General features: G+C 47.5%; 1 protein-coding gene across 2 annotated transcripts; it reads right to left on the minus strand.

Annotated features, from left to right (window-relative positions):
• Positions 1 to 1261: 1261 nt before the first annotated feature.
• On the minus strand, positions 1262 to 21868 carry EXOSC10 (exosome component 10). Of its 2 annotated transcripts, XM_065878198.1 has the most exons (25): positions 21758 to 21868; positions 19362 to 19498; positions 18485 to 18608; positions 17328 to 17432; positions 16873 to 17038; positions 16609 to 16723; positions 15470 to 15545; positions 15148 to 15258; positions 14799 to 14942; positions 14102 to 14292; positions 12909 to 13065; positions 12622 to 12770; positions 12407 to 12457; positions 11643 to 11754; positions 9669 to 9719; positions 9428 to 9506; positions 9225 to 9334; positions 6950 to 7045; positions 6531 to 6605; positions 5282 to 5369; positions 4120 to 4193; positions 3429 to 3600; positions 2581 to 2642; positions 1927 to 2003; positions 1262 to 1292 (listed from the first exon to the last, which is right to left on the minus strand). In XM_065878198.1, the coding sequence occupies exons 1-25, from the start codon at positions 21866 to 21868 to the stop codon at positions 1262 to 1264; spliced, it is 2664 nt and encodes an 887-aa protein (XP_065734270.1). The 2 variants fall into 2 exon arrangements, with proteins under 2 accessions (XP_065734270.1, XP_065734276.1); XM_065878204.1 differs by lacking the exon at positions 6531 to 6605.
• Positions 21869 to 23154: the final 1286 nt, after the last annotated feature.

Here is a 23154-nt window from a genome sequence, read left to right on the forward strand (position 1 = left end):
TGTAAGTTACAGATATACATGGTGGACTTCCCTGGTGGCACAGTGGTTAAGAATCCGCCTGCCAATGCAGGGGACACAGGTTCCAGCCCTGGTCCGGGAAGATCCCACATGCTGCGGAACAGCTAAGCCCATGCACCACAACTACTGAGCCTGTGCTCTAGAGCCCGCACGCCACAACTACTGAGCCCATGCACCACAACTACTGAGCCTGCACACCACAACTACTGAAGTCTGCGTGCCTAGAGCCCATGATCTGCAACAAGAGAAGCCACCGCAATGAGAAGCCCATGAACCACAAAGAAGAGTAGCTCCCGCTTGCTGCAGCTAGAGAAAGCCCGTGCACAGCAATGAAGACCCAACACAGCCAAAAGTAAATGCATTTATTAAAGAAAAAAAGATATACATGGTAAAAAGCCTTTCTATCAAAATGTTAAAAGTTATCTCTGTGTGGTAGAATTAAAGATGATTTAATTTTTCTCTTGGCATTTATCTGTCTTCCTCATTTCCTACAATAAACATGTTATTACTTTTAATTATTATTATTTTTTTGCGGTACGCGGGCCTCTCACTGTTGTGGCCTCTCCCGTTGTGGAGCACAAGCTCTGGACGTGCAGGCTCAGCAGCCATGGCTCATGGGCCCAGCCGCTCCGCGGCATGTGGGATCTTCCCGGACCGAGGCACGAACCCGTGTCCCCTGCATCGGCAGGCGGACTCTCAACCACTGCGCTACCAGGGAAGCCCTGTTATTACTTTTATAATTGGGAAAAAAAGTGTAAAAAGAAAAGAGAGAGAGAAAGAAGCAGAGAAGAGACCAGGCCCTTGTGAAGCCCCGCTGGTTCTAGGCACCCACCGGTCCCTCCCGAATGTACTTTCCACCATCTGGCTTCATTCGTGTGATCTGAAGGTGTGTGAACAAGGGAGAACTCTCGGGATGGACAGTCGGGTGAGCGCTGTGCTCCAAGCCTCCCTTTCCTGAGTCACAGGACAGCCTCCTGCATTCCCCCCTGGAGGTGGTTCTGGATTTCTCCAGAAACCACACCCCAAGGGCACACTTACCCCAGGCCACTGACGATGGTGATCTGGACAAGATGAGATCTGCTCTCTCCTGCCAGAGCCGTGGTGGCCGCAAAAGAAAAGTCAGGAACCAGCTTTCTTCCAGTAAGAATTATTTTTAATGGTTTAAAAAATGAGTCTGTACAAAACCAGCACCACCATTTGGTGCTTCCAGTCCATGGGAGGATCCCAAGGGTCTCTTCCAACACTATCTCTTTGGCCAATTGTGCCTGAAACCTCTGTAGAGACAGCACGAAAACGAGAGTTACTTCTTCCAGTTTGGCTGAACGTCGGCTCTCAGCCAGTTTATAAAATGTTGTGAACCTTAATCATGCAGAACGGAGGGAAAACGGACTGTTTGGGGGTTGCGAGGACTGAGCAGGGCAGCAATGTGCCCCGAAACTCCAGCAGACAAGAGCGGGGCCGGAACGGCCGAGCTGACCGAGATCTACAGGCAGGTCCCTCCGTTACGGCCACAGCCTGGGGGCGAGTCCTCTGACCTCAGGGTCTGCCTCAAGGATCAGGGTTTCACGCCTCTAACTAAAATATTCCTGAACAATGACAACCCACATTTGCTTACGGACTGTTTTTCTCATCCCTCAGAAACAAGCTGATCTAGGCAAACTTCAGACCTATTTGCTCTGAGGTGCCCCTGGGAAACCGTATGGTACCGGGAGAGTGCTGAGGGTGACTGGAGCCCGGGGAGGCCGTGGCTGTGACTGGCATCCAGCGATCACCTCTCCTTTCCCAGCTAGTTTTCCAAATGACAAAGGGCGGGATCGGGTTGGGAGAGACCCTCTGAAAGTCTTTCCACCTAAGGCCTCGGAGATGCTCACCGGGTTTCCCGGGCCACACCGGCCACCTGGCACGTACCTGTCTGACTTTCCAGTTGGAAAAGACATGCTTTTGTTTCCCATCGACTGTTTAATTTTTTTGGCTGCAGTGCATTTCTGAAAAGAAGCCATTGAAGCTGAGTGACAACCATGACTGCAAGACGCACAGGAAAACACCCCTGAGCTCAGATGGCCCATCAAGGACTCCAGCGCCACTGGTGTGACTTTGGTTTTCTTGCAACTGGACATTTCTGGGTGTTTCTGAAGGCGAGGCCATACAGATGAGCTACTGAAGAAACGGGAGGGCTCCACGTGGGCCTCGCCCACCCCCCCGCACCCCATGCCAGACGTCCAGCCACCCTCTGCTCTGACTGGAAGCAACGCCCACGGTGGATTGGGGGGGCAAAGGCAGGCCTGTGCCAGCAGCCACAGGGAGGGTTTCGGCCTGTGGCTGTAATTCCCATGGCAGCAAACAGAGTAACACCCTTCAAAACCACACACCCACTTCTATAGACTCTTTAAAACATTTTTTTCTTGCTAGAATAGTTGACGGGTATTGTCTGTACTTGGGAAGAAATGAGGTGAGGGAAAAGATATGCAAAAAGGATTCCTAGCTGGACCTGTCTTCCAAGCAGTGGAAGAGGTCAACAAACACGCACCTGGAGCATGCTGGGGTTCCCAGTCTATTACTTACCTTGCCAGACGGTGGCTGCTTATTTGGGTCAAACTGGGAAGAAGGTGTGGATTTGCTGTCTCCTGAAAGGTAAGAGAAGAGACGCCGGTGATCGTGTGAGTGAGTGAATACACACAACAGACTTACTACCAGGCCGGGGGCACATTCAGGCAGTGTGGGCTGTCAGTCCACTACCCTTTACCGAGAGAAACTTCTGGCTGATGTAACTTCACAGATCATGTTCCCAGTAGCTAAGGGCAGCCTGGAGACAAGGCTCATTTCTCACAGGTCTATTCTTAGGTCAGGGGCAGGTGGCTAAAGCACTGGCCACTTTACATCAAGGAAATCTATCTGGTTTCTGTGCAGGATGAAGCCACTGTCAGTAAACTGGGACCAGAGGTGACTTTCCTGCAGAAAAGACTGCTGTGTCGCCAAGGAGGCTGCTCTGTAGTCAGGAATGCCAGCCTCAGCCCCTTCAAAGTAGACAGACTCTCACCCGCTCAGGAAGCACAGAGCTTCATCTCCTGGGCATCAGGTTTTCTCAACAAACCAAATCTCGTGTGTGTGTGTGTGTGTGTGTGTGTGTGTGTGTGTGTGTGTGTGTGTGTGTAAACACAAGCTCTTGTGAAGAAGGATGAAGCCACGATTAGAACAGACACCATCATGCTGAACCACCAGAGCGGCTCCTGTAAGTCAGTCCCAGGGGCTGAGGGAGGTGGGTTTCTGTCCGGTCACCACTTGTCTTGCCCTCACAACTCCTGCTTCGTGCCAGGTGTCAGGCAGAGCTTAAGCTCCGCCGAAGGCCCGCTGTTTCTTTACCCCATGTGACATGGCAGGTAGTCCTTGCAGGGCACCAGTTCTGGCCTCACCAGCAAAAGCCTTGAAATCCGACTTGCTGTAGTCATATGGGGTAAAATCTTTTTCTGGTGGATCTGGGTCTTTTAGCTTCTTGGAAATTTTGAGTCGTTTCTTGTCTTGTTTCTGTTCTGTCGTCCCTGGGTCACTTGTTGTTCGTTCCCTCTTCTTGGCAGCGTTCTCTAGCTGTGGATTGAACAGACCCGTAAGAGAGCAGCACGCCCCGCGTGCCCCGCAGAGAGCACATCGCGAGGGACCCACCGCCTCCTGGGCTGTAACGACTGATTCGGTGATGGGGAGAGGAGCGCCGGCGGGCAGTCTGGGCGCGGCTGCCGCCAGGTGGACCGAGACGAGCTCCCAGAGGGAGAATGACATCGGGCCACTTCGAAAGGCCGGGGCTGAACATTCTAGAATGTTTGGGTGCCGGGGAGTGAAACAGCTCCCAGGAGGAGTGGGACACAGTGCGGGCTTGAAGCCCTGTCTACTTCTACAGGTGAGGGGCACGTTTATCCCAAATGCGGAGGGAGGAACATCGACGAGGGATGACAACGTCAACTTTCTCAAGGGGCACGAGGCAGCACTACTTGACAAGCCAGCATGAACTGGGAAGAAGCAAGCATTTAATCCAAAGCTGAGGGTAAGCCCTCCTGATGTTTGAGAAAAATCCTGACCACAACCAGAAAACGCAGAAAAGCCAGCACGTACGGCAGCCTGCTGGCGGACGGACACAGCCTGCTCCGCTGCTGCTCTGCACTCCTCCTTGGCCTGGTCCCGGGCGGCTGCAAGAGAGAGAACCGTCTCTGTGCAGCCTCCGCCCTCCTCTGCCCACAGCGGTCGCCCCAGCTGCGTGCGCCCTCCCTGCCCCTCAGCCCCCTTTGCTGGTCCCACCCCACCTCCCCAAATCCCCACAGGGTGGCTGCCGTGGGGCTCGGGCCCACCCAGATGCTCTTCTCATCACCCGCCGTCTCAGTCCACACCCACACCTGCCCCTCATGCACTGGCCTACGGGACACCTCGGAGGGTGCTGCGTCGGGATCTCAACTGTAACACGTGAAGCACCAGAACCAAAACCTCGTCCGCCTCAAACCGGCTCCCTCTTCAGCCTCACTGTCGACGGCAGCCCCCCCTCCTCAGGCACTCCTCAGGACGAAACCTCTCGAGTCCACGGACCACCCTCGAGTCCTCACCCCACGCTGTCGGCTTCACTACGGGCCACACCCAGGCTCTGACTTCTCACCACCTGCTCTGTCCCTAGCTCGTCCACGCCAGCGTCCCCTTGCACCTGCATTCCGGCCCTGCCTCCTGACCGGACTCCCTACCCTGCCCTCTGCGCGGCTTCCAGGGGGAGGCCTCCACAGCCTAATTCAGCGCATGTCCCTCTTCTGCTCAGAACCCCGCAAGGCTCCCAACTCACTTGGAATTAAAGTCCTGACAACGGGCTCCTGCTCTCTGCCCTCCCCTCCTCCCCGCCTTCCTCATCCCCGGGGCCTCCTGGCCACGCTGAGCAGCACAGCGAGCTGTGGCCTTGGCCTCGCTGGGCCTCCGGTCCGGTACCCTCCCCCCGATCGCTGCAGGTCTCTGCGCAACGCCACGTTCACTGACTGCTTCACTGACTGCCGTAGGGGAGTAGCCCGGCGCCCCCTCAGGCCCATCCCCCAGCACTTCCTACCTCGCTCTCTGAGCAAGTACCCGCTGCCCTGACAGCTCACACATCTACCGGCTGACTGTCCGCCATCCCTCAGCAGGGCGGAGGCTGCGGAGGGCAGGGCTGGGTCTGCTTTGCTGTACGGTTAAATCGACAGAACGACGTGCAAGGGCTGTTCTCTAACGAATGCGCTGAGTTTCTGAGAAGCAGATGCTGCGCTACCTGTGTGCTCAGCCGCCTTCTTCTTGGCGGTTCCTTTAGATTCTGTTTGTACCTGTACCTGGCTTGCCAGCTTCCAACGGTTGCTGATCTATAATGAAAACAAACAAAACAAAAAAACTCCAAACTCAGCCACCTAGGAATGCTTTATTTTTTCAATGAGGTGATGCAGAGCATGCTAACCTAGTAGCTATATACACTCCAGGTTATAAGTTCCGTATCTAATGACACACAAAATAAAGCCTCAGGCTGGCTTTATTTATAAGCTACTTATTAAGAAGGACAAAGTACAGCTGTATCCCAGGCACGGGGCTGGATGCTCACATATCCACCCTCTCATTCAGTCCCTTCTGTGATCCCGGGACAGTGGCATTAACATCACCCCTGCTTTATGGACAGGAAACAGTCTCGGAGAAGCTACATAACTTGTCCAAGGGGCATGGTTAATAAATGGCGGAGATGGGATTCAAGGCAGGACTCCTGCAAGTCTGATGTGCTTCTTTATAACACCACCTGTACCTGCGGCCTTAGAACGCATCTAGGTGACAGGAACCAGCAAGCACGGTGAGGGACGGATGGCTGCCGAGTGTACCACAACCAGTGGGGGAAACCCTGCCTGACTCCCCGTCTAACAGCAGCAGGCTAACCACCAGTGACAGGGTGGAGGCCCATCAGGGTGTCGGCCTGATTCTCTTGCCTAAAGAAAGAGTGGTGCTGGGAGCAGAGGGAGGCAGGCCACCTATCTGACCAGAGCGCTACTCTCTGCAGGGAGGAAGAGGGCTTTTAACAGACAATTAACATGCGGGCTCCCAGGAACGTCTCATGGGGACCCAGGGAAGATGTGCTCTCATTCTTACTCATAATGCTGCTAAAGACAAACCACACGATATACAACAGAGTGTTTTAAAATTTAAGCTGTCACCTTTAAGAACCTTAAAGTAATATTCATATATAAAAACGCATCAAGCTGTACATTTCATATCTGTGTACTTTACACCAAGTAAATTAAACTTCAATTTAAAAAAACAAAAACCAAAGATCTGTTTCTTAAAAAGTCCCCCAATGCTTTCGAAAATCTGATTAAAGTCTGGCTGCTCTCTCTGGAAACAATGCTTATATATGAAGTGCTTCTTGCATTCACTTTCAGGGAGGTTCACAGATGGGCTTGTTTAAAACAGAAACCTGGTTTAAGAAATTAAGAAGTCCCCTTTTCTTAGAAAGTCACTCTTAGAAGGGTGACAAATCCACTTACTTCATAGATTTTCGAAGATGGATCGAACTTTGCTGTCTGAGAAACGTGAGCCCGGGATTCTAGTGAAGGCAGAAACTGGAGAGATGGAGACACAGTCACGTTAACCGCTGAGAAATGGAATCCGGACCCAGAGGTCGGTGGCGCTGAGATGGGAGTTTTCTTGCTGGTTCCATCTTAGGAGGCCTCAGTGCAAAGCATCAGCCTGGCCGCAGCTGCCTGGCCCTCAAGTGGGGTCTTCTTTTTGGCTTTGTCTCAAAAGACCTGACCCCAGGTCTCAACCCACCGCCGGGGATGACTTCACAGTTTTGAGGCTTCCAGTCTCTGAACACTCTCAGCTTCTTTTCCAGGCAAAAGGCACCTACAGCTACAGAAAGCTCTGCCTCTTCCGTCAGCCCTTAACATACACAACCATTACTTACCATCCGAAATGGATTTTCAAAGGACTCCATTATGTTCTGGGCTTTTTTCTGTGCAACTGTTAATGGACCCTTTCCATTTTCCTCAGCACTAGGTTCCTGCAGGGACAGAAAATGATCACTCGTGTAATCATTCTGTGACATTAAGATACAAGCAAGAGGAACAACAGCAACAGTAATGATACTAACGGTTGACATTCATTCATTCGTTCACGCCATGCCGCATACGGGGATTTTAGTTCCCCAATGAGGGATCAAACCCGTGGCCCCTGCAGTGGAAGCACGGAGCCCTAACTACTGGACCACCAGGGAATAACTTAAATTTATTATTTTATTTAAAACTTTTTTGGGAGTTCCCTGGCAGTCCAGTGGTTAGGACTTGGTGCTTTCACTGCAGTGGCCCAGGTTCAATTCCTGGTTGGGGAACTAAGAGTAAGCTGCAAAAAAAACAAAAACAAAAACAAAGCAAAAAAAATGAAAATGAAAACAAAACCAAACAAAAAACAGAAACAGCCCCCCAAAAAACCCAAAGAAAAACCCAAAAAACAAACTTTTAATTTAAATTTTTAAAATTTTAGTATAGTTGATTTACAATATTAACGACTATTTTTTTAAAGCCTCCCCTATGTATAAGGCACTGTGATAACCTGTAATAGCACACAGTAGGGTGTTTAATACGTATCTATTGAATCAGTGAATTCTCACCGTGTCCTTACAACCTATGAGCTATGTGGCATTATTCTCACCATCTTACAGATGAGGAAAGTGAGGCTGGGAGAAGTTAAGAAAGTCTTCCAGAGCCTTGCAGCTAATAGGTGCAGAACAAGGATTTAAACCCAGGTCTGGCTGGCTCTAAAATGTGGGGTTGTAACCTGAAATCACCTGAAATTTAAAATCATACACCTTTATAGGTAACCAATGAAATTATGTAACAGAATGTTGCTTCCACCTGGGTTCATCAGCATGTGCTATCCTTTGGCTTTTTCTGTAGGTAGGCTCCCTGCCACACAGGGCACGAGGGGATCCAGCATCCTTTAGACCAGGCACAGCACTTACACGTCCACACAGCCGCAAGTTCACGCTCACATCTTTAGCTGCCTAATCACTTTGTGGCTCAATGAATTCTGCGCGGTCAACTAAAGCTCCTAGACTTCTTCTCACATGAAGCAAGACTAAATGTATGTAATTAAGTGAAAAGGAAAGCTCACTCCCGGGTGGTACATCTTGCAGGCGGTACTTCACCTCCCTGGCTTTGGCCCAGCATCCGAGTGTGGTGGAATAGCTGTGAACGGTGATCCCGTAACCTACTGGACCACCAGCTTCTTCACCATCTGAACATCTGCTAAGCTCGACACTTGTCTTTTTCCATATAGACAGTATTCTTGCTTCTCTTTCTCAGTTCCTTCTTTCTAGAAATTACAGTTTTTCCTTTCTACCACATCTATTGCTTGCTGTACTCAGAATTTTATCTGTGCGTCTTCCTTTTGTCCCTGGTCATTTCAGTATCTGTCCATCCTGACCAACAAATGCACCTTGGTCTTCCTTGTGCAAAGAACCTGCAGCTCAAGTCACTGGCGGAAAGGAGAAGCGTGCTGGGTGGGATAGACCGGGATAAGCTCTGTCGCATCCCAGCCCGATTCCAGGAACATGGCTGGGCTCAGGCAGGCCACACTGGGACTCCACACTGGATGGAGTCACTACCTACCAGGACTCAGCCTCTCTCTGGGATGGGGAACAAGCTCCTACCCACTTCCTAGTGCCTGATTCCCTGCAGCTCACTTCCTCTAACGAGCCAGACTGGAGAAAGGCTCTTTAAATCTTCTCTTTTTCATCCAAAGCACATATAGGTGGTGCTGGCGGCTGTCAGGAAGGTATACACAGCACACACTCTTCATTGGAGACATCACTCCATCCCTTCTGGGAATCAGGGTGAACTGTCCCTTGACCGTGGATGTTCGGGAAAAGTCCCTGCTTATGCGTCCCTGGAGCCCACACCCGCTTCCCTGGGGGGCCGTTGGTGAGTATCAAGATGTCAACCCTCCCTTGAGGATCTCCTCACGCAGAGCGCACAGAGAATCCTCTGCCACCTCTCACAGACCTCCTCGTCAGGGCAGCAAACACCATCTGGCTGATGGCCTCCACGCCCACTCCCACCACTGCTGGCTTCTACTTCTGGTGTTCGGCTCAGAGGTGGCCACGACACTGCAGGCAGACGGCCTGTGTGATAAACCCAGTACATCCCCCCGGTCTGTCTCCCCTCCCCGAAGATGTTACTCACGTTAAATAACGTGATGACAGCGGTAGCGATAAGGCATCCAGAGTCCGGCAGGGCCTCCTCTTCTTCTCGGGCAGTGGGGAGGCCCTCCTGCTTCTGCACCGGCACAGGCCCTACAGGGAGGGAAGTCAGCATGGTCGAAGCCTGTGGGATGGCACACCAGGCAGCCCCAGCTGTCCAGGATATTCCAGAGGGCTCTTCATTACCATTGGTTGCAATGAGAGGACAGCCGTCTGACGGGGCGTGGGAGCAGTCGTGGGGGCCAAAGAGAGCATTCTCCAATCTCTGCAACAAAAAGAAAGCACCAGGCTGACACGAACAACCTGCAAGCAGGGGGCAGCCTTCTGCCCGAGGTGTCAGGCCCTGGTGTCTGTCAGGGAGGTTGGGTCTGCGCTGGCTTTGACTGATATCTCCCCCAAAGAAGCAACAATAAACACATCCCGGTACCTCAGGGTTGGGCGGTGGCCCGTCCTTCCTCACTCCAGCTGCAACTTCAGACTGAAAAGTAAAAACAAAGAGAATTTGAGAAAAGTTCCCTAAATTTGATGATACACACATTTTTTTCCCCCTCGGCGCAGAAGGGTCCGTTCACTAGACGGTGTTTTTCTCAAGAGCCCAGAGATTTTCTCTCATCCCTTCATCCCTTCCAGTGCCTGGCACTATAATTACTTAGTGCTCAATAATTATTTGTTGGATGAAAGAATAAAACCTTTTATCATAACAAGGCACAATGTGGAAGGATTCCAAAGAGCTTGATAGAGATTCTTCTCTTGTCACCAGCGTTTCTCTCTTTACTTGGAAAAAGTATAGAGCCAAGAAAGAAATTTTAACCTGAAGACAGTAAATGTGTTTATCCTCAGATTCTCTTCTTTTTCACCTTTTCAAAGGGGCTGATTTTAAGTCTTCTGGAATCAATAATCTTTCAAAAAATTGTAAACATGATTTACCACATACTGACACTACTTAGACAAAACATGAAAAACTGTCCCAATAAAACACAAATCAAAACATGCAGGGCTTCCCTGGTGACACAGTGGTTGAGAGTCCGCCTGCTGATGCAGGGGACGAGGGTTCGTGCCCCGGTCCGGGAGGATCCCACATGCCGCGGAGCGGCTGGGCCCGTGAGCCATGGCCGCTGAGCCTGTGCATGCGGATCCTGTGCTCCGCAACGGGAGAGGCCACAGCAGTGAGAGGCACGTGTACCGCGAAAACAAAAAAACAAAAACAAAAACAAAAACAAAAAAGAACCAAAAAAATATGCAAATTTACCTGACATCTTGCATTATCCACACAAGAGCAGAGGCGTGCTGGTGTGTGCGTGCCCATGCGTTGCACATAGACGTAGATGTATGGATCTGGATTATGGGCTGGGGACCCTGCTTTCATCTAAGTTTTCCTAAACTTTAGCATCTCCTTCACAGTTAGCTCTTTCCGAATTCCCCTCTTCTATCCAAGGTTCTCATGTTTCCCATCACCTCGGCTTTATATGTGGAGTGAACTGTCCTTGACTCCATCTCCGTTATTTTCAAATCCACTTGCCAGTCGGGGAATACCTCTAAAGCACTTAGCATCGTGCTCCAAAAGAAATGGCAGGGAAGGGCTTCCCTGGTGGCACAGGGGTTGAGAGTCCACCTGCCAATGCAGGGGACACAGGTTTGTGCCCCGGTTCGGGAAGATCCCACATGCCACGGAGTGGCTAGGCCTGTGAGCCATGGCCGCTGAGCCTGTGTGTCCATAGCCTGTGCTCCACAACGGGAGAGGCCACAACAGTGAGAGGCCCGTGTACTGCAAAAAAAAAAAAAAAAAAAAATGGCAGGGAATTCCCTGGCGGTCCCATGGTTAGGACTCGGCACTCTTACTGCTGAGGGCCCAGGTTTGATCCCCAGTCTGGGAGCTAAGATCCCACAAGCCACACGGTACAGCCAAAAAAATGAAAAAAAGAGATGGCAGCTGTTGTCTCCATCTGTTATTAAGTCCCATCAATCTTTTCTTCTGAAGGTAGTTCTTGTACCCGTCCTTTGCTTTCCATTTCTGTGACCAACACACTCATCAGGGCACTATCACTTCACTCCGGACCACTGCCCGTTTTCCAAAACGAGCTCCCTGTGCTGAGATCCCCACTCCATTTTATCCCGCCGGGTTAACTGCCTCTGAACAACAGCTAACCAGCCCATTAGACATCATTAGACATCACTGACTCGTTGGATGATCAAAGATAAGGTCATGAAAAAAAGGACGAGTTTTAGCTTTTGATTATCATAAAGATACACCCACTGGATTTCCTAAATCCTATTACGTCTTCAGGATTTTTTTAGAATGGAGACCAGCTCAAGTCCATGGGACACCATAAGGAGTAAGACACTGGCAGACAGGGATGAGAACCTGCTGGGTTGGGAACGTTTAGCAGAAAAGCTTTCTTACCTTGAGCAGGGGCATCTCTCGCGCCTGCTGAATTAAAAGATGCATTTCATTGATCTGCTGCCGTACAAGAGGTGGCACAGGGTTACAGCAGGCTATGATGCCCTGAGGTTCCCTGAAGGCAAGCGAGAACACACTCAACTCATCGCCTAGGAACACAGCCCTCAAAGGCTCCAGGAAAGGACAATAACCAGATAAAGCCAGAGCACAGAAAGCTCAGGTGGACACCAAGGAAACACCGTCACGTCCAGGCAGCCCAGCCAGCTGCTCCTAGACGTGCTCCCTGCTGCACTGAGCCTTGAGCAGAAAGCCTCTTACAGCTGCCTCCTGCTAACCGGGAGAGCTTGGAAAAAGGGCCGCAGCTCTGCTGTACTGCGATTCTGCAAGGAGGTGATAGAAGATTATGAACTTTGATTCTCTGCTTATACTTCAATTAACATCATAAAACGTCTAAAATCATAAGATAGCTTGATTTGGAAGAAGGTACAGACATTTTCCTTCCTTGTAAGTGGACGCTATAGGCTCAGAGACTTACATGGGACTCAGTATAAGGCATATCCACTGAAACAGTTCCAGTTCAGAAGTTTTACTGCCTAAATGGCAGCCCAAGGGCAGAGACTCTGCATTCCTTGGTGCTAACTTCCTTGAGCACTAGTCTTCTCTGAGTAAACAGCCTCGAGGCAATAACAATCAGGGAAGCTGGACTGTGAAGGACAACTCTTCTCTACTGAGAAAGTCCACGAGCATATTAATCAGGTCTCACTCACTTGGGCAGTTCCTCAGCTATCTTTAGCATCATATGGTTTGGCAGGACATATCTGGAATAAAACACACAACAGGATCACATTAAATTCAGCCAACAAGTTCCACTATATGCTATAACGCTGGGAAAACAACCAACTTTCATAGCAAAAAGGAAAAAAAGTCCATTATTTCCTTGTTACCAGACCTGGCAAGATTAAAAGAATCTGTAGTCTCTTACCCATAACTTTCATCTTCCCTGCGAGCTGTTTTATCCCTCCAGGCAAACAGCAGTTGAAAGGCCGTTAGTTGCTGTGTGTTGAGATGTTTCTTTTGCTTTCTATACAGTTCCAGGTAAGATTCATCCGTGAAGATAGGTTTGATGAATTTCTGCAAAATATTATCGAATATTCAAGATCAGTGGGAATCAATATTGTGCCCTGGGCTCTTCAAGACACTGGGCTCTTTTCATGAATGCAAAGCAAAGAACAAGTGGGACCTGAGCAGAACCCGGGTGTCGGGCTTTACCTTGAGGCAGATGTCACGGCTCCGCTGCCACTCCACCTGCAGCTGCGTGGGCTGCTCGTTGCCACGCTCCCACAGCTCCAGCCTCATCTTATCATAGATGTAAAGCAAGTAATGAGTGTCATCTCGGGCATAGTTGAGCATTTCCTCAGGCAGAGGTCTAGAGGTGCAACAGAGAACATCGTTTCACACCTTTCCCCCTGGACGGCAATTCAACTTGTCTACGCTGCTGGAGCTAAGACATTTTTGGTTCCTTCTGATATCAAAGATTCTCTCCCGGCCAATACTACAGTTCTACCAGCATCTCCTGCGTCTTCATATGACAAGCCACTCTTTTCACAGCTGGGTAGAAAGGGCGGCAGGGCAAGGATGTGGTTAAAAATAAGGGCCCTGCCGTCCTGAGTTTGAATCTTAGCCCAGTGTATGGCACGTGGCATGGGTTAAATAATAGGTAATGGTTTTTAGATTTTATCATTTTCATCTTACATTTGGACTTCACTAGATTCTCTTTAGAAATTCTGGCATGGAAGTGGAGAAGTGGAGAAAAGCTTGGTGCTTCTCCATACAACAGTTGCAACCTCAGAGAGGAAGCCGGCCATCTGAAAATGACCAAGGTGAGCAAGAATCCCACAAAGTATGGCCAAGACTCTGTTACAGCCTTTGACTATAGTAAACACTGACTATAAGCTAAGTCAGCGCTGTACCTTAGAATCCTCTCACACCTATGGGAGACCATCTCACACATACACAAGCATCCCTACCTGGGAGATGTGAGTTACAAACAAGAGACTGGCATTGACAAATGCTGACATGGTGTGGCTCTTTCAACTACTATTTCCATGAAGCATAACACACTATTTGTTTACCTAAGATAGTAATTCCCAGCTTTTTCAAATAGGAAGCATTTTTTTAACCAATCCATTTAAAAATTTTAAAATTCTTCACATTACAGAACTAAACTGAAATTTACTAACATTCCCCTCTATGTAACATAATCAGCCCAACATAAACTTCATTGTTATTCTAAAACTTCCAGTTGTCCTTATGCAACGAAAACAACTGGAGAAAAGCCCAAGGACATTCAACTGAAGATTCAAATGGTGTTACAGCCTGCACAAAGGTCTCCAGGAGTGGGAGTTAATGAACGCCGAGGCCTTCCTCCGCCATCCCCACTTCCTGGTCAAGAACAAACTAACCGTATTCTCCAATCGGCCAGCTGATACTGCTTGTTTGATTCCACGTTGCAGTAGAGCTTCAGCAGATGGTCGAGGGAGTGCCTGCCCAGGTTAAGAAGGCGTGCTGCCTGATGGGTATCAAACATGTTCACCACGTACAACCCAAAGTCCTTCTGTAGCCATTCTATGTCTGAATCGGCACCGTGGAAGACCTGAAAACAAAACCGTAGTCAGGCAGTACAGTGGCACAAGGCCACTTATACTCTGAAATGAACTCTGCCCCTAGGTTATTAGAACACTGGAATTAGAAGCCAGGATAAAGATTAAGATGGGTTCAGTTTTAAATGCCTCTTTTAATTTGGGCCACAGCCTTCTACACTCCTAATTGCATACTTGTAACCGCTAACAGCTGGTGATTCTAAGAAACCTGCTCTGCTAACGTCAAGGGTCGTCCTTAAGTCCAAACAATCTTGAGAGCATGGGCTCACTGCAGTACTCATCAAAGTGATTTAACACTTTTCTGGGTGGTAACGAGCTAAGCCTTAGCTCTTCTAACAGGGGTTTAGAAACAAAAGCAGTTTAGCATGTGGTACCCTAGTGTGAAGTTACTGTTATTTCTCTCAACTTTATTGGGTCTACGTTGAAATGATGAAAACAGTAAACTGAAAAGCACCTAAATCTTGCACTCATGTGCAAGAGTGGGAAAAGGCTGGCTGACCTTAACAATAGCCGGGTCTGTGAGGCTCTCATTGAGAATGTACATGTCACTGCGAAGCTCCAGGGTGTCAACGATGAAGTCTTCTGTCCGGGTGGAAATCTGCATCAGGCAGGTGAGCCCTAGGAAGCTCCGGTAAGAGTGGTGCTAAAACACACAGTAAGAAGGGAGAACAGGAGAAAAAAGATTTTACCAGGCTTACCTTTACTGATTTTGAAGTCAGTTATAAAGCAGAGTAATATAATTAATTTTTACCAAAAAGTAGATTTAAATTAGTATTAATTCTGTATTTCGTGAGTAGGTCAACTCACAGGAAATGTAAAAATTTCATTCCAGGTCATTAACGAGTTACCTCCAAGTCTACAGCAAATTCTTGACACTTCAGGAGCTTTTCATTGAGTTCCACTAGTTCATCCAGCGAGGACACGAAGTGGCAGGGTGTCTCTCCTACAGGTCTGTATAACTGCATCACAGAAGTACGGGCAGAAAGAGAAGACTGTTAAGAATCATCTTTCATGAAAGTACCAAAATTAAGAGTTCACGAAATAATCCAAAGTCATAACCTTCTACTTTAAAAATATTTAAGGAAAGCCAAAATTACATCCAGTAAGCTATGTATTTGATTCTTCCTGGGCTACTTGGGTACCATCCATCAGCTAAGGTTGGGCACTTACCTGAGGCTCTGGCTTTTGAAGGACTGAGTCTGGTGGAGTGAAGTGATCTAGTTCGTACTGATAAGGATGTGCAAACCTGAATCAAGAAAACAAAAAGAAAAATCTTTTTGATTAATTCCATGATTCAAGGAAGAACAACTGCTTTAATCCAATTCGTAAAAACAAACAAGAAAAGACCATTGTGAAAATATTTTTAAAAGCATCATTGTTTCAACAACGATTAAGTGCATCAAAAAAAAAAAAATTGGGCGAAACTTGTTCACCCTTAAAGTATGATAATTGAAAATCGATTCATTTATACAGATTTGAGCACTAATTTGCCAAACACTGTATGTCTGCTGTTGTGGATGATACAGAAAGGTGAAATATGTAACTCCTTGTGGTTTGGAATAACGAATCTGTGAGGTGAGAGAGAGTGGTCAATACCTCAGTTGGTCATATACCAAATGATGTATTTTTTTCAGTTCCTCTATCAGATACTTGCATAAAAATCCTAAGTCTCTCAGTTCCTTGAGGGCAGGGCTGCCTTTCATTACCTTTATTTCTCTAGCACTCAGCTAGTGGCCTCACAGTGCAGAGCTGGGGCTGAGGCACAAACGCTCAGACACTCTGGCTGCGTGTGAGAAAAAGACCAACACTGACGAAGTTTTCATCACCGTTTTTCTTTGAACTGAAATCAAAGTCCTCTTGTCTGTTTTAAGCAAAGTTTTTCCAAGATGCTTATCCTGCCAGTGAGAAATGTCTTTTCTGTACTGAATTTATTGGTGAACGTTGCCTTCTTGTTTGCGTCCACACCTAACAAGAAAGGCAGAGTGGTACAAAGGAAGGACAATTTTAAGAAAACTTGGGCTTAAAGTTCTAGTTATGTGGGAAGTTAGCATTCCTAATTTTGTTTTCTCATCTGTCCAATGGGGACAAGAGCAACTGGCAGCTCTCAGGACTGCGTGAGGGCTACGTGAGACGGTGCTTGTGCGAGGCCCTCTGCGAACACAAGCAGGAGGTTTAATCGATAAGATGCACGTCAGGATAAGGACTCCTCAGATTCTGTTCTCATTCACACGTTACAGAAGTGACACAGAGTGAAAACGCGGCACGAGGATGAGGGCCACGGCAGGACATTCAGACAGGCAAACACTTACATGTCCTGCTCCACCTGCTGGGTTCTCTGCTGGTGGATGAAATCTGCCAGGGCAGGGGGGACATCCAAGTCCTCTGGTCGGTCCTGTGGGCGCTCCCGCCTTTCTTTAGAGAGTGCTGGAGACCCAAGCAGCGACAAAGACACATTCACATCTTGTCTAGTTATGGAGGGCTAACTGGCTCCCTCTGAATTTGAAGAAAGGAAGGTGGGAGGGATACCTTTTCCCCTTGATTCGTTTTTGTTGGGCAGAGCTGGCACTACTTACCCTGAGGGAGGGGTTTCTGAGCATTGGGCTTGATGAAGATTTTAGGAAGAAATGGCGTGTTGGAATTGTCAATCTTCTCTCGGAATTTAAGCTGAGGCCGGATGATGTTTTTTGCATGAAGCAGCCGGAATGTTTCACATTTTGTTTTTTTGCTATATTCTCCTGCCTATGATCAACAAATATAAATACTTTATAACACGGCAACGTGATGAATTAGAAAACTAAATTCCAATTTATGCCTTCCAAAGACCACTCATTTAAGCATGTATGTGTGTGTGAGACTGGGAGGTTAGACGAGAGGGTGTAATTAGGTTGTGTCTATTTATGAGAACAACTTAGGCAGTGGCCAGTTCTGTGTCCAATAAGTTAAAACAGAAATGCAAATCAGAATGGGCAAGGGCCCTACTGCAAAGCTGACACTGAAAGCTCTAGTTCACCTGAAGAGCAGCCCTCACCTTCCGGTTCCAGCTGGACACTATGGTTTTAGGGACCTGCAATCCTGCAGGGAGGACAGGTTGTTGATTCTTATTCACACCTGATGCTTCATCCAGTAAAATGCCCTAAGAGTAAAAGAGATATTAATTTAGTATCTTCCTTTCAGGGTTAACAGAGCTAATTACCTAAAATTTTTACGAAATACATTCAGAGAATTATGTGCGAGAGTACACACTTATAAGGGTGGATCACTGTAGGAGAGGTGATTAGAGAGTCATCAATCGCAAATAAATGAAGCATTATTTGCTCAACGAGAGGGCTGTTGTCAGGCACTCCCTACCCTTGATCAAGTCTCTTTACAGTTCTGAATTGGGCTGAAAGTTCAAAAGTGATTCAACAGTATGATGTGGCCCACTAAAATAATTAAAAAGACCCTAGACTGTATTAAACATAGAGGTACGGTATTTAGAGTGGGAATGAAGTGTGTCCTGATCTACTTTATAAAGATGTGGAATCTGAGTTTGGGCACCATTAACAGAGGTGCACCCAGCTGATAAATGCCAGGACTTGAAATCATAAAGTATGAGAAACCACTGAAAGACCTGTGGGCATTTAGACCATGGAAGAGATGACTTCAAGGGACAGGAGAGCATGATTTAAATATCTGCAGGACAGTCACAAGGCTGAGAGTTAGATGTGTTTTGGACAATCTGTGTGTATTTCTGTAAAGAATGTTATGCTGTAGTATTAGGTGTAAGTAGACAGTCAGCTAGATCAAATGATTCACATCTCCCTCCAATTATGCAAGTCAGGGTGTTTAGCAGACTGTGGATAATAGTAAAAATAGAGACTAAATTCTGTTTGGGATCTGTATCCAGAGGCCTCTTCTCTTGCAACAAAATGGGATTCGCAAATCTGGAAGGTAGATTACTAATATGGCACTTTAAAAACAGCCTTCCCCCGGGGCAGTGATACTCTGAAGTGATATATCCGAAGACAACTGTGTTATTTTTGGGAAAAAGAAGCCAACTAGCAGAGGGAGGGAATGTCATTACAGGCCAGAAATGCTAAACCTCCTTTCTTTTCATTTCCTAAGGTGCTTGGGTTTCTTTTCTTATTTAATAATACGAAAGCTCTTCATCTGTTAGTAACCTTAAGAGTAATGTGAAATACTCACCACTCTTTCCAGAATAACATCATTGGCATCAACTAGCAAATCAAACTTGTCCTCCAGCTCAGTCACTTTATTCTGGTCCTTAATGTTGCTGCGACATCCATGGTACTGCATTACCCTACTCATGCTAGAAAGGACAGGAAAACCAAAATCAGCTTGTATACTTTTATTCATTTGTTTACAATCTAGGAGAAAGCTCCCAAGGCTTGGCTTAGACTATTCCCAATACTTTTTGATCAAACTAATAAAACCTGCACCCTTTAGCAAAAAACACTGCTAGTTGTATGGCACTGGGCAACTCACTGAATCTCACTAAGACTTATTTTTCTCATCTATTATTTGAGGGGGTGGAAGAAACTATCCCAAAGCTTCCTTTAAATTCTAAAAATATATATATATAACACTATGTAAATAATATACTCTGCATTCATCGTTTTAACATGAAATCTAAAACAGATTCTCTAATTCTGTCATGCAACAGTTAAACAAAATCAATGTTTGTGTAATGCCTGTCCTAATACACTTATTAGAAAGCTATTACTAAAAAAGAAAATAGATTAAAAAAAAAGAAAAAGAAAGCTAATACTTGTGACTTTCCAAGTTGTGTGAGAGAATCTTGGATCTAGGTTTTCAAGTCCCATATTAATTAAAAAAGATTCATTGTCTATAGCTGCAATAGTCAATATATATATTTTAAAAGTAAAACTCAAAATTTACCAAGTAACATTCCCCTAATTAATATTTCCCACTGTCTCATTTTTACATTTTATAGCTCTAAAGCACAGAAAATTATGGTAAGAAAAAAACAAATTTCAGGAAAAATCATCTACTTCTTTATAGTCTTTTCTTTCAACATGAGAAACCAATATACAGTACTTACCACTGAAGCAACCTGTCTCCCTGTGTTTCACAAAATGCCTGGAAGCCAGGAAAACTTCGGTAAAAATCATACTCATCACCAAACTGTGGTAGGCCCCCAGATGCCTTGGTGACTGCCACCACTGCCCCAAGAGCAAACTGTCAAAAACCAGAAAAACAAGCATGTTTTAGACACGGATCACCATTCATTCAGCAACTCATTTTCTTTTCAAGATCTACTATATATAATGAATTGTGCTAGACGATGAAGACCTTCATGCATCCAACAAATATTCATTTACTGCCGATTTTACACCAAGCTCTTATGATACAACAGTGAACATGAAACCACGTTTTGGAGCTTACATTCTTGGGAGAGTAGGGAGAGAAAGAACAAATACATATATAATATGACTAATATTCAAAACAGCCTGGATTTGAGTCTTGGCTCTACTACCTATTGACTGTGACCTTGGGCAAGTTATTTTATTTATTTGAACCTTAGTTTCCGCCTTTGAAAAATAGGCATAAGGGGGACTTCCCTGGTGGCGCAGTGGTTAAGCATCTGCCTGCCGATGCAGGGGACACGGGTTCAAGCCCTGGTCCGGGAAGATCCCACATGCCGTGGAGCAACTAAGCCTGTGTGCCACAACTACTGAGCCTGCGCTCTAGAGCCCACAAGCCACAACTACTGAGCCCGCGTGCCACAACTACTGAAGCCTGTGTGCCTAGAGCCCACGCTCCGCAACAAGAGAGGCCACTGCAATGAGAAGCCCGCACACCACAACAAAGAGTAGCCCCCGCTCACCGCAACTAGAGAAAGCCTGTGTGCAGCGACGAAGACCCAAGGCAGCCAAAAAAGTAAATAAATAAATAGGTGTAATCTCTCATTATTAAAAGAAAAAAAAAAAAAGGGCTTCCCTGGTAGCACAGCGGTTGAGAGTCCGCCTGCCAATGCAGGGGACATGGGTTCGTGCCCCGGTCCGGGAAGATCCCACATGCTGCGGAGCAACTAAGCCCGTGTGCCACAACTACTGAGCCTGTGCTCTAGAGCCTGCGTGCCACAACCACTGAAGCCCCTGCGCCCAGAGCCCATGCTCCACAACAAGAGAAGCCACTGCAACGAGAAGCCCGCGCACCGCAACCAAGAGCAGCCTGCGCTCACCGCAACTAGAGAAAGCCCGCGTGCAGCAACGAAGACCCAACGCAGCCAAAAATTAAATAAATAAATAAATAAATAAAAGTATAAGGGACTTCCCTGGCGGTCCAGTGGTTAAGACTCTACACTTCCACTGCAAGGGGCACGAGCCACGTGGTGCGGCATGAGCCATATGGTACAGCAAAAAAAAAAAAGACAGTATAAGAATATTCTAGATCTTTTGGATGAGCAATTTAGAATGGCTACTATCCACAACTGGACTAGTGTTTATGGCTCAGTTAGTGCCAAGTAGGTCTCTATTTTAACTGTTGTGTGATAATGACAAAAAACCTTAAGTGGCTGTCATAGGTAAATGACAGTTGGTCATATCAAGGCCAACTGACATTACTGTGAGTTGTGTAATAAATGTTTTCCAAGAAAAAAAAAGAGAGAGAGAGAAAGATGGGAACTTGAATCATGGTGGGGTACATGGTAGCACTGAGCCACACAATCAGGACCATGGCTAGTGGCCCAGGAACTATTCAGAACCAAATAAATGAATTAATAACAACATCTGCTAATGATAAATTAGATATAATGTGAGTGGAGTTTTGGAGGATCTGTAGTGCTAACTTACAAACTATTTTAGTTTCATGGTCTTGGAAGAGCTATGCATGAGGTGTTTAATCCCAGGTTTGTTTGTTCATATTTAAGCACCAATAGACAAATAATCTAAATGAACTCTATGTTCCTTCGAGGAGGCATTGATAAATGTTCAATGGCACCTCCAGGAGGGACACTCGGTGGCAGCTGTAACAGGTGACATTAAACCCAGGGTTTGGGATTATGTAGGATTGGCCCTCAGGAGAGGGAAGAAGGGCCATCCCGGCCGCGGGAGGCGTAAAGCAGCCAAGTCTCTCTGGAGAGTTGGTCGGGTGGCTCAGACCTGGGCGGGGGTCGGGGTCGCGAAGGCTGGGGACATCAGGGTGACCAGAAAGCCCTTCCCACGAGGCGGAGACGGTTCTCCATACTCGGGACTACATGGGCTCAAACGGGAGATCAAGGACCCTGGGGAGTGTGGCGTCCCCGGGTGTCAGCGTGCGAGGCCCCATCCCCGGAGGATGAAAACTGTGCCCGGAGCGGGGAGCGGCCCCTAGACCCCCGCCCGAGGCTCCGCTGCAGCATGCACGCGGCCGCGTGGGCGGCCTCCGAGAGGGTCCGCGCCTGCTTCCGGTCAGCCGCGGGCGGCTCCCTGTGCCCCCGAGGCCTCACGAACTCACCTTCACGAAGCTGTCTGCATCGGGGAAGCCGGGCAGCACCATCTCCCCGTCAGACTTGGTATCGCTTGTCGCCGACTGGGCCTTAGACTCTCGGGGACTGGGAAGCGCCATTTTTCTGGCTTGCACGGCTTTTCTCGCGAGAGTGCCTCAGCCAACGCGACGTGCACGCACTGCGCATGTGCGAAGGCTGTTCTTGAGTTGGGGCGGTATCAGCTGAGTACGCCACCCAGGGAATTTGACGTTTTTCTTTAACCTCGTATTATTTCATGACAGCAACCCAGTGACTTACGGTAAGACCTGGAGGACCCAATTATTCTTATATTTAAAGCCTGCTCCTCCCAGGCTCTGGTTCCGTGCCCCCCTCACTCACTTGATTTGACTCCTGCAGTTATCCCCTCTCTGGCGTCATCTATCTTTTCCCTCGCTGCTGGTTCATCCCTAACAAACTACAAGTATTCTGGCATCTCTCCCAAATAAAAGACAAGCTAGAAAACAACACTCCACCCCACACTTCCTTCCAGCCACTGTAACATTCCTCTTGCCCTTTATAGGTAAACTATTGGAAAAGGCGTCTATATGTTCCTACTGTAGTTACCTCCAGTTCTCTGGAACGCCTCCAATCAAAGGTTCCTCCCCATCCACGTCTTAAGGCACTTAGTGTGAACTCAAACATTTCTTACATGAATGCCTGGAAGAGCTCTTGTTAGGAGGTTGGCAGTATTGGGCAACTCAGGGGTGGATTTGGGAAACCCGGTATGGTGCGTCCTCTTTCCTAAGATCAGGAGTGGCACACCCTTGATACAATTTGTTTGGCTTAGTAAATGTTAGCTGTTATCTTTTTTTTTGGCTGCCCCTCACGGCTGTTAGGATCTTAGTTCCCCAACCAGGGACTGAACCCGGGCCCCAGCAGTGAAAGCGCTGGAGTCCTAACCACTTGACTGCAGGGAATTCCCATGTTAGCTGTTAATCAGAATATCTTATTAACAGAATGCTTGTTTTTCATTCTCCCTGCCCCCCATTTGTGTACCTCAGGTACACAGGTACCCTGGCCGAACAAAGGCCTAGGCTAGCCTAGTTCATTTTTACAACTAATATTTTGAGCACTTAGTTCATATGGTTCAACCTAGGCTGTGCTGAGTGCTTTACATGGATTAGGTCATCCTCAAAACAACCTTCTGGGGTAGATCCACATTTTCAATGGAGGAAACAAACACAGAGATTAAGTAATTTATCCAAAGTCACACAGATAGGATGAGATGGAGTTGAGATTTGAAACTAGGTAATTTGATACCACAGCCTTGACTCTTACTGCTTTACCTAGCTCCAAGAGATTTAAGGTCCTCCCTTCACACATCTTACATGAAACTATCCTGGATTGATAGGGGAATTAGACCGTC

This window comes from Phocoena phocoena, chromosome 1 (assembly GCF_963924675.1).
Source record: "Phocoena phocoena chromosome 1, mPhoPho1.1, whole genome shotgun sequence".
Lineage (NCBI taxonomy): Eukaryota > Metazoa > Chordata > Mammalia > Artiodactyla > Phocoenidae > Phocoena > Phocoena phocoena.

Bases quoted from the DNA above. Each gene is read 5' to 3' on its own strand.
- EXOSC10 (XM_065878198.1), bottom strand. From the start codon at position 21,868: ATGGCGCTTCCCAGTCCCCGAGAGTCTAAGGCCCAGTCGGCGACAAGC. The intron at 18,609-19,361 runs GTAAGTACTGTA...TGTCCTTTCTAG, and splicing joins GGAGACAGGTTGCTTCAGTG to CATGAGTAGGGTAATGCAGT. The intron at 15,259-15,469 runs GTAAGTGCCCAA...TCTGTGATGCAG, and splicing joins TTCAAAAGCCAGAGCCTCAG to TTATACAGACCTGTAGGAGA.